Raw genomic sequence first — 11,680 nt, forward strand, 5'->3', positions numbered from 1 at the left:
TTTTACATCCACACTCAAGAAAACACTGCTAAGAGGTAGGGGATTTTCCCAAGAACCTGGCTGTTGTTCTAAAATAGCTTTATGCAGCTTTTTGGACACATGTGGCGTTATTCTAGCTCTTTTCATCTGTTACAACATATTTACCTTTTCTGTTTGTTCATTACCACTTCAATGTCTTGTCTCCAATGCCTTTTAGTTATAGAATATTAACACTCTACCATAAATAATTGGCCTTTCATTCTTTCATCCATACATTTATCCATTTACCTCGTATACATGTGTAGAATATCTACAGTGTGCAAAGATTGTGCCAGTTGCTGGACATTAGACTATTCCAATCATGCACATGAAAATGAAAGCCATATGGCTAAAACCATTGCCTACCTTGTTTAAAAGCTTATTGTGGGTCAAGAGATATCTCCTGGCTAGGGCACCTGCCTTTCCATGTACATGACCCAAGTGCTGCATGGGAGATGTTATGGCAGCAGAGGAATTTCTGGTGTTGTGGTGTCTCTCTACCTGAAGTAAATAGTGACCTTGAGCAGTGAAACTGCTCATGTGTTAAGAGCTCAGCTCTAGGGGAAAAAAATGACAGGTCCTCTTAACTTCCTCTCCTAGCCCCTGGGAATGCTTAGTAGTAAACTGTGATAAGATCCATTGCTTTTTTCACTCTCTCTCTCTTTCTCTCTGACCCAAACTAAACTTGTTGCACTTACAGGTGAGAAGCTTGAGTAGGTTGAGTGGAATCTTGAAAGACTAGCCCTCACTTTTCTCATTAGGTGTCAAAGGAAAAATTTATCCTGGTTTATGCATAGGTTACGGTTTCATAGGATTGTTGAACTGGATAAAGGGGGAAATGCCTTGTATCAGAATAACACCTTGCTACTCCATATTGTAAAGCAGAAGATAAAGTTAAGATTGGGAATATATTTATATTCCTAATAGGACTATGTTCTTAAAGTAAGAGAAGCCTCCAGTTAAAAAAAGTAAAATTTTAAATAGATTTCTGCAGCTAACTGTTGGATAATAATTTATAATATTAGTCTTCTCTAGATTCTCCAGTGATTCAGACTCCATTCAAATAAAGACTATCTTGTTATTTTCCAGAATGCCTTACCTTTTCGGCGCTCTTCCACATAGTGAGAAATATTGAAGATCAGTGATATAACCAGAGCTAAGCCCAAGAAGACTAAAATTGCCCAGACATAAAACTGGCATTCAGAGTTTCCTGGAAACAAAAGCAAATATAATTATAATATAGTACTTAGTTACTCATTTCTTTTGAACTGGGTATTCCCACATTTAAAACCATACTCATAGTGGACAAACTCTCAGCCAAGAAATTGTTATGGGCAGAAAAATTTCAAAATTGCTATCAGTGATTAAGTCCCTGCACTACAGATGGATAAAAGGAAATGGTTCCTCACATTTTAACACTGATGAAATTGAAGCTGTTTTTAGTCTGACAACCAGTGAGTTACAAAAACTGCTTCAAAACTCAAAAGCATCCACAGTACACAGATTCTTAATTTGCTATGCTTATACCCTCCCTTTAAACATCAGATCATAATCTATAATTAGACTATAATCAAACATGTACTACTGTGAAAAACATTTATTCCTATCTATTAGTATTAGGAGTATAGAATAACATTGATATAAAACAACAATTTTCAAGTCACAATAACTGAGTTTTTAAATTTTTTTTTATTTATAAAAAGGAAACATTGACAAAACCATAGGATAAGAGGTGTACAGCTTCACACAGTTCCCACCACCAAACCTCCTTATATCATCCCCTCCACTGATAGCTTTCCTATTCTTTAACCCTCTGGGAGTATGGGCCCAAGATCAGTGCGAGATGCAGAAGGTTGAAGGTCTGGCTTCTGTAATTGCTTCCCCACTGAACATGGGCATTGACTGGTTGATCCATACTCCCAGTCTGCCTCTCTCTTTCCCTAGTGGGGAAGGGCTCTGGGGAAGCAGAGCTCCAAGGCACATTGGTGGGGTTGTCTGTCCGGAGAAGTCTGGTCACATCCTGCTACCATCTGGAACCTGGTGGATTACAAGAGAGTTAACATACAAAGTCAAACAAATTGTTGAACAATCATAGACCTAAAGACTGGAATAGTGCAGATGAAGTGTGTGTGTGGGGGGGGTCCTTCATTTTGTAGATAACTAATAGACATATTTTAGTTATATTTCAAAGGGCCTATTGCTATACTAGTGTTTTTGTTGTTGTTGTTGTTGTTGTTGTTGTTTTGCCTGAGCCTGAAATCTGATATGCAGGTGGATCCTAATTATTGTCTGGGGAGATGATGTCATTGCTGGGAAAAGGACCAGAAAGCTGGATCAGGGAAGAGAGTAGCTCCCTAATATGGGAAAGGGGTATAAATATTGTTGGCTGTGAATCCCATTGATTTGATTTGATCTGGGGCCCATATTAGCTTAGGAGCCTGTGTGACCTCTACATCCCTCTAGATCTGAGCTCACATTCTGTGGTCATGAGTAGGAACATTCCATGCTGCCCCAGTATCAACCCATCTTCCTCAGGTGTGGCATAGAATATGTTGTCCAGCCTCCCTTCAGAGGATGGAACATTCTCTACCATTGTTGAGGGCAAGGTCCTATGGGGGCCCACAAATGGGTCTATTTTGTTTTTCCTGATAGAAATGACAGGTAACAGTGTAGAAAGGGATTTATTTGAGTTCTAGGCCCATCAAGCATATTTGGGAGACTCAGGACTCCCCTATTAGGGCCCCAGCCGGTGGAATGGCCTGATAGTGACTAAAGAATCATCATTAAAGTTTGCCAGTCTCTTGCCCTTATTCAGCATTTGCAGTCCTTGCTTTGCTAGGGTTAGCTTTGGAGTGAGTGAGAGAACTGTCATAGGAAGTAGGTGAGGAGGGCATCTAAGTCAAAGCAGACACTATTTCATTATGAACTTGATACTGACTCACTACAGACTATTGTGTATTTTTGTTTTCAGGTATATATTTTGTCCTAATTTATGGATGCATGTGAACATATGCTCTATCTTTTAGGACCTGGCCTATATCTAGGTTTTGGGACTTGGTTAGGAAGTGAACCTCCTGGAATGGAATTAGAGAATACCATGAAAGGAAAGGTCTCACCCGAGTGATGAGGGTGAAGGATTGGCATTCCATGCCTGAAGTCACTGTAAACAGTCTGAGGTGAAATATGCTGAGATGGTACTCATTGCATTGATTAGGTTGGAATTAGCAGATGCAGTATCACTTGGCCTGACTTGAGAGAAGCATGCAGGGAAGTGAGCCCCACCCCAGAGGTTCCAGGATTGGGAGAAACAATAACTCAGTTTTGTCAAGATTGACCACAAGGAACTTTTCTCACACTATTTAGAACCCCATGAAGAAATGGTGGAGAGTTGATTATGTTTTCCTTCCCTCTGTTAAGCCTTCTTTTTCATCTCTGAGCCACAATGAGTGTTTTTGTAGGCTGTTACTTGTCAGTTACCTTTGACTATATATATCAACCTTTACACAGAGAATTTATTTTATGAATAATAGACATCCCTTAAGGAAAAAAGACCTGAAATGATGGCAACAAAGATTCGTTACATATGGACTATGTAAAAACGATACAGGAAAGATTTGGAAGGTCTTAAGAGCTGAAAAAATTTTAAGAGGAAAGAAAACATTCTTCAAAAGAAAAGAAAGTAAAGAAGGCCAGAAAGGAAACCCTTGCTAAGGAAAATAAACAATTCTATAAATTAGTAAGTAGAGATAAATAATTCTGATGGGTTAAGAATACAAAGTATCTAAGAATTAGATGGCTACAACACAGTTTTATTCGTAGAATTTTGATTATATAGAGATACTTAATTTCATTAAATTTTTATAAATGCTTATTTGTAATATATGTCTTATTATATATGTTTATATATAACACATACACATTTGCATATATAACTAAGTCAAATGTCTTCTTAGTGTTCATGTATCCATATGAATCCTGACTCCAGAAAGGTGACTTGTGGCTTTATAATACTATATACTTGTGCTTTCAACCAATAACAGTTACTGTTATTGGTTATCTCTACCAGAAACAATGTCCTAAATTAAGAAATTAGAGATAAAGAAAAAAAAAGAACTTTTGTATTAAGAGAATTCTCTGCTTAGAGAATAGCATTTTTATGGACATATAAACATATAATTAGATGTGCAATGTGAAATGGGCATTAAATAGATATTGTATTCTTCATAGTACCAGCTCTTTCTCTATGTGACTGATCAAAATCAGAGATCATTTTAAGTTCTTTAATGGAAATGCAAATAAACACAATAAAGAAAATAAGCAAATCATTAACAGGGAAATTAGTTTTGTTCCTTAATGTATGTTCATACCATCTAATAAAAATCCCTACTCTAAAAATGTTCTTTGTGTTACTAATTTTCCTTATTTTTGTATTCCAACTTTGAAATTGGTTACTTAAATATTTGTTGATGTTGAAGTCTTTGCTGCATTATATACCCTCTAGATGTATATTAAACTTAACATTTTTCCTTCTTTTCTTTCTTTGTCTCATTCTCTTTCTCCTTCCCTCTCTTTCTTCCTATCTTAAAGGCCTTTGATTTCATGATATTCTGATATATGTTATAATATTTATTGCTAACAATGAATGCTATCATTTCAAATGCAAATAAACACACATATATACACAGAGAGAGAATAAGCATTGAATAGCTACATAAAATAGTAGAAACAATTCTCAACCTGAATGGTAGATTTCTATAAATGTATATTCACACACACAAACACACAGTTAAAATAAAATTTTATACTCCCCCCTACCTGGTTATAATCTATATATAGTATGACTACCTCCAGTCCCATGATCTCTTAAGTACAGATGGAACCTTGTAATATTGAATGTACAATGTTCTTACATTTTTAATGTAATCTCCAGCATCATTATTCAATAACTATGATTAATTTCATGTATTTGAAAAATTAAATACCACGTATTTTAATTTAGCTACTTACACTGTTAAAAAGTCAATAGTCCTTTAAAAGTTATTAATAATAACTAGGAAAACTATGATTTAAGTTTCTAACTAGCTTTCAGTTGCCAGAGGCTATTAGTGACAGGTTTAATTATAAGACTTCTGACTCCCTGGGTGCCAAAGTATTTGGCAGGCACTGTATTTAGAATTCACAATGATATGTGTTCTGGAAAGAAATTTATTTAAGCAAAGGTTTAGATATAATGTCTTTATGTTGGCAGATTTGATTCATATAGAAATCTTTACTTAAATAATTCACATCAGAGCAGCAATAAGTATGATGTCTTAATTCTTTCTCCTGGAGGGGATCTATAAATGAGCCAAGTTATACCCTTTTAGGTCAAGATATATTTATTTTATTTATTTCTAATAAAAGAGAGATTAAAAGAGAGCTACAGAGAGAGACCAGAGCACTGATCAGTTTTGGTTTACTGGGGACATCAGAAGCTTGGGCATGAATTTTTTTTTCTTTTTTTCTTTTAATTTATTTATTTATAAAATGGAAACACTGACAAAACCATAGGATAAAAGGAGTACAATTCCCACCACCAGAGCTCCATATCCCATCCCATTCCCTGATAGCTTCCCTATTCTTTAAAATTTTTGCATAACCATTGTGCTGTCTCCCCAGTCCTTCTCTACAACTTTTCATTGTGGTACACCACTAACTATCAAGCTGCCACCACTGCTAATTCATCCCTATTTCAAGGAAAATAAATATTACTTTAACTGCAACATTAGAAACCTGTCGATCTTACACGTGTCTACTATGAGCAGAAAGTTACTTGAGAAGTGAATGGCATATGGGGAGAGCAATTGTTTTTTTTAAAGAAGAGCTGGGCTTTGGAATGTCTGCTTTAGAACAATATGGAGAAAACAAATGTGGACCAGGAGGTGGCACAGTGGTAAGGCATTGGACTCTCAAGCATGAGGTCCCGAGTTCAATCCCCGGCAGCACATGTACCAGAGTGATGTCTGGTTCTTTCTCTCTCTCCTCCTTCCTCATTAATAAATAAAAATAAATTTTAAAAATTTTTCAGTAAAAAAAAAAAAAGGGAGTCAGGCGGTAGCACAGCGGGTTAAGCGCATATGGCGCAAAGTGCAAGCATCTGCATAAGTATCCTGGTTCGAGTCCCCGGCTCCCCACCTGCAGGGGAGTCGCTTCACAGGCGGTGAAGCAAGTCTGCAGGTGTCTCTCTTTCTCTCCCCCTCTCTGTCTCCCCTCCTCTCTCCATTTCTCTCGGTCCTATCTAACAACGACGACATCAATAACAACAACAATAAAATAACAATGGCAACAAAAGGGAAAATAAATAAATATTTTTAAAAAGTTAAAAAAAACACAAATAAGAGAAGTCACCTTCTAGGTGTGTGCTTTCCATAAATCACTGAACCTCACTGAAGCACTAAAATGAATGTAGAGCTTTATTTGTATAATACCAAGTTCTCCTTGTACTGTAGCTTGTACATTACTTCTCATAACCAGTATGTACTAGATTTATTCAAAGAAAGCAGTGTGAGGGGCCAGGTGGTGGTGCACCTGGTTGAGCACACGTATTACAATGTTCAAGGACTTGGGTTCAAGCCCCCGGTCCCCACATACAGGGGGAAAGTTTTATGAGTGGTAAAACAGTGCTGCAGGTGTCTCTCTGTCTCTCTCCCTCTCTATCACCCCCTTCCCTCTTGATTTCTGGCTGTCTCTATCCAATAAATAAGTATAATAAAAAAATTTTAATTAAAAAATAGAAAGCAGTATGTGAATATTTATTTTTCTGAACTGTAATCTTTAAGTAACAATTATCTTTCCTGGATGACCTTTGATAAAATAATTGCCAATCATTAACTAAATTAAACTATAAAAGCTTTGCCTTTGACCTATTTTTAATTTAAAGAACATCCAAGTTAAAAGATGATTGATAATTCCAACCTACTTTCTAAAGGGAAAACCTTTTATTACTCTCAGACACAAAGAAAGACAAAATAATAAAGACAACAAAAATCCGTTTAAAAAAAAATTGCAACAGAAAGCAATGGGTAACTAAATTGTGAGTCACTGCTTAAACAAACTTAATAGGAGCCCAAAGGAAACCTCACTATTTGATTCAGCTAATACTGATCTTACAAAAATTCAAAAACACTGCAAGAATTATGATGCAGAATAGGGCACCAAAGTAAAAACCCTGTGGTGAGGGAGAGAGTGGACATTCGGCTTCCCGGGGAGGCGGGGGGGAGGTGCGGGGGGTGGGTGGGAGTTGGTGGGTGGGTAGGATGGGACACAGTCTTTTGGTGGTGGCAATGGTGTTTATGTACACTCCTAGTAAAGTGTAGTCATATAAATCACTATTCAATTAATATGATTGATCATAAAAATTGATCATATGTCTAGAACTTTTTAAAACACAGACTGAGTCTTTTTAATACATAGGCTGAGTCTTTGATATATTGACTTCTCAAAAGCCTAGACCAGGGAGAACAGAAGCAACCAGTGGCACCACTATATACAAGATGCTGGGTATTATACAGGAAACCCTAACAAAGGGACTTTTCAAAGTTAACCCAATTACCAAATAATGTGATGATAACAATAACTATCCATTGTATTCTTGAATCCTAAGACAGCAGGAACCTCACATTTCCACTATAGAGCCGATATTTACCCCAGTCCTGGAAACCTTGGGTGGGGCCCACTTTCCTGCATGCTTCTCTCAATTCATATCAAATAATATTGCATCTGCCAGTCGCAACCTAATCAACACAACGAGTGCCACCTCAGCATGCTTCACTTCAGACTGTGACCAGAGACTTCAGGTGTGGAATGACAACCCTTCAGTTTCATCACTCAGGTGAGACCTCTCCTTTCATAGTATTCTCTAATTCCGTTCCAGGTGGTCCACTCCCCAATAAAGTCCCCAAACCTAGGTATAGTCCAGGTCCCCTGAGATAGAGCATAGGTTTACATGTGCCCATAAACTAGGGAAAAATATATACCTAAAAGCAGAAGTACACAAGAGTCTGCAGAGAGTACCCCCCACAACACTTCATCTGCACTATTCCAGCCTTTAGGTTCATGATTGTTCAACAATTTGTTTGGCTTTGTATGTTAACTCTCTTTTCAGCCACCAGGTTCTGGATGCCAGCAAGATGCTGACCAGACTTCCCTGGACTGACGACCCCAGCAATGTGTCCTGGAGCTCTGCTTCCCCAGAGCCCCACCCTAAACAAACTTAATAGGGAAAGAGAGAGGCAGACTGGGAGTATGAATTGACCAGTCAATGCCCATGTTGTTCAGCGGGGAAGCAATTACAGAAGCCAGACCTTCCTCTTTCTGCAACCCACAAAGACCCTGGGTCCATGCTCCCAGAGGGATAGAGAATGGGAAAGCTATCAGGAGAGGGGATGGGATATGGAGATCGGGTGGTGGGAATTGTGTGGAGTTGTACCCCTCCTATCCTACGGTTTTGTTAATGTCTCCTTTCTTAAATAAATAAAATTAAATTAAAAAATAAAGAATTATGATACAAAACCATTTATTGATGCTGTGAATTCAATGCACAGAATGAGCAAAGTTAACTTGTGTCTTTTTTAATATATTGTGTTCTTTAACTAGAAATAATTTCTTTGTTTCATTGCATTCTCATCTATTCTTCTTATTATTTTTATTATTGTTATTATTTCAGAGAGACAGAGAGGAGAAGAGAGAAAAATAGAGGCCACAGTACCAAGGCTTCCTTCAATGTAATGATGGCTAGATTCAAACCTCAGTCAAGCACATGGCAGAGCATATCCATGCACTATCCAAGTGAGATATTTAATTTACTCTTAGCATATTCTTATATGTGACCTATTTCAACATCAAACAAACAGCCTGATACTCTCTTCTTTCACACTAAGGTTTTTTTTTTTTTCCTCTTAAGAACTACAGGTGTGTGTGTGTGTGGGGGGTGTGGCTTTCAGGTCTTGATGCGTGGGTAGGGGAGGAGGACCCAAGCTGAGGATGAGAGCGTTTTGCAGAAAACTAAGAAATCTTACACATGTGCCAACAAGTGTATTTACAAGTGTACTTCCCCCTAATTAAAAAAAGAAAAACAACTATGAGGCTTTAATAATAAAGGCTTTGTATTTTTCTCTCTTCTGTATAGTTGTCGGTCTTAAGTGACACTAAAGATGCTCTTGTGTTACACCTAACAGAAAATCTAACTTGTAAAATGCTAGGGAGAAAAGATTATCATAGTCCTCATGAAATTATAATTAATTATTCTTGGAGATATCTGAATGTTGTATTCACTGACTTCAGCCTCTCCGCCCTTCCAAAACTCCCCATCACCATCAGCTCATAAAAATCGTTCACATTGCTGCTATGCTTCTGTCTTTCAGGACATCAGCAAACCTGGAACAATTTTTTTTGCTAATATATAAAGCTGGAAAAAAAACAAATGTGTGAAAATTATAATTAGATTATTCTCCCTGTGTGATTAGTCCATTTAATCAATTTTAAAAGTTAGTGAACAAAATACTAGAAGTCAATGAAGAAAAATTACATATATGTATATTATATTTTCATAAAAGGGCTGGTGCAAATTGGCATTAAAATGTTATACATGTTAATAAAGCAATAGATATAAGCAGACAATTTACAATGATAGAATTATGGAGTTTAATAAGCCATAAAAAGTGTTCAACTTCCTTTTAATCAAAGTGATGCACATTAAGCAGACATGTATTATCAAGTTAGTAAAGACTTTTTTAATTAGATCATCTTGTTAAGGAAAATGCTAGAATGAGAGTGAATTGGCATGACTCTTGGAAAGTAATTTAGCAGTAAGGAGACTCAAAAATGTTCATAACCTCTTATTCAGTAACTCCAATTCTAGAAATCTTTCCTAAAGTAGATAACCGCCTATCATAAAAAAAAAAAAAAGCTATAGAGTTGTTGATCTTTCTCTCCTAGAAAAGCTTTTTAAATAAGGACACATTAACTTTCAACATTAAACAACTAAACAGTTATAAGTAATCCAATAGATATCATTTTGCACCATCATTTAAAATGATTAAGCAGAAATTAATTACAACAAAACAGAAATAGTCATGCTAAGATGTTAACAGAAGTTTGTGAACATATGATTTTATATTATTATTTCAGTTATGAAAAGCAAATCATATTGAATGGAAAGAAGCAATCAGAGCTTTGTAAACAATGATTTCCATCTATATGTCACAGTATTCCAACCATATAGAATATACACTTCTCTCCTGTAACAAAAATATATCAATTTTAAGAAAATATGAAGTACAAGGCTGGAGAGCTAGCTGACTGGATGGGGTGTTCTCCCTTGCCATGTGCCTGCAGCCCAGGTATGAATTCCGGCTCCATATGGAGTACCATGGCAAAGAGAAAGCTCTGGTACTGTAGTGTCTATCCCAGTTGTCTCGCTATCTGAATAGACATAGAGAGGTGTAACAGCACACATGTGAGACCTTGGCTCTAAAAATTAAAAAGCACATAAAAGAATAAATGAGTGAACCACCAACATGAGAGATAGGTCAACAAATGTCTACTTACTCTTCATGAAGGATCAGATTTTCACTTCCCTTTGCAAAAACTGTCATCTCTGACAGTTGACAAGTAGACTGATTGTTAGGAAGAGAGTATGCACAGGCAGTAAGAATTTTTTTAAAAGCAACAAGTCCTTTAAGTGAGTAACTATCAAAGAATACCTACTGAACAGGCACAATTAGGTATATGTCTTAACACATTGCCCAATTTTTTCTTCGATGAGAAAATAGTCAACTTGTACCCCTAATATATTTCAAAAGATATTCTAATTATACTAAAGTTCATCTTGCATTTTTACTTGTATAAGTTAATTTTCTTTTCAACTCTTAAGTGTCCTTTTGTTAGAGATTTGGAAATTAAATGAATTTTTAGGCAAGAATTAAACAAAAGAATTTTAAATACTACTTACCTGACATACTTCTTTTATTAGAGAAATCCTTATGTAGCCATAAGGTGAATATAATGATTTAAATGCTTCCACATGCAAAAAATTTTTTCTAAGTGGTGTTGCTCTGCTATGTTAGAGGCAGTGTTGCAGTGAAACTTGTCTTTGTCTGTATGTCAGTATCCCCCCCCCCCCCCGTTTCTTAAAATCTTTTGTGTGTACTTTGTTCAGTTAACAAACAGGAAATGTGGTGATGGAGGCTTCTAGAGTTTTGATCTGAAACCAGTAGCTCTTAACCTTTTTGTGTAATGTGAGAAAAAAAAAATCCCACATGCCTCCATGCTCTGCTATTTGAGTTTTTATCAATGCCTGAATCAAATTTAGAAATAAGTGATGAAACTGAGATATGAATTAGAATAGGAAGGATTATCCATCTCTCTAGGGAGAATCCAGGGAGCTCTTCAAGAGTGAAGTCACATAAAAAGAATAAAATACACTCACCTGAGGAAGAAACAGCAGTCTCCAGGTATGCTCAGTTATTGGTAGTGTTTATTTGCAGCAAGATGGAGGAAAGAGAACTGATACTCTGTGGACATTACTATGAATCTGGTAGCTTCTGTACATTATAGCACTGGGAGATCATCTTTTTTTTTTTTTTTGGCCAACTCTCACCTTAGCCAATGTAATTCTCTCTCT

General features: G+C 36.5%; 1 protein-coding gene across 1 annotated transcript in view; it reads right to left on the minus strand.

The window, feature by feature from the left end:
- LOC103112706 (T-cell receptor-associated transmembrane adapter 1) overlaps nucleotides 1-11,142 on the minus strand; it is a 31,233-nt gene extending 20,091 nt beyond the window's left edge. The window contains exons 1-2 of the mRNA XM_060197009.1: nucleotides 11,009-11,142; nucleotides 1,118-1,228 (exon numbers count right to left, since the gene is read on the minus strand). Coding sequence (XP_060052992.1) covers nucleotides 1,118-1,228; nucleotides 11,009-11,015 — 118 coding nt within the window. The 5' untranslated portion in view covers nucleotides 11,016-11,142. The remainder of the gene's footprint in view (nucleotides 1-1,117; nucleotides 1,229-11,008) is intronic.
- Nucleotides 11,143-11,680: the final 538 nt, after the last annotated feature.

The sequence above is a fragment of the Erinaceus europaeus genome, chromosome 9, assembly GCF_950295315.1.
Source record: "Erinaceus europaeus chromosome 9, mEriEur2.1, whole genome shotgun sequence".
Taxonomy (NCBI): Eukaryota; Metazoa; Chordata; class Mammalia; order Eulipotyphla; family Erinaceidae; genus Erinaceus; species Erinaceus europaeus.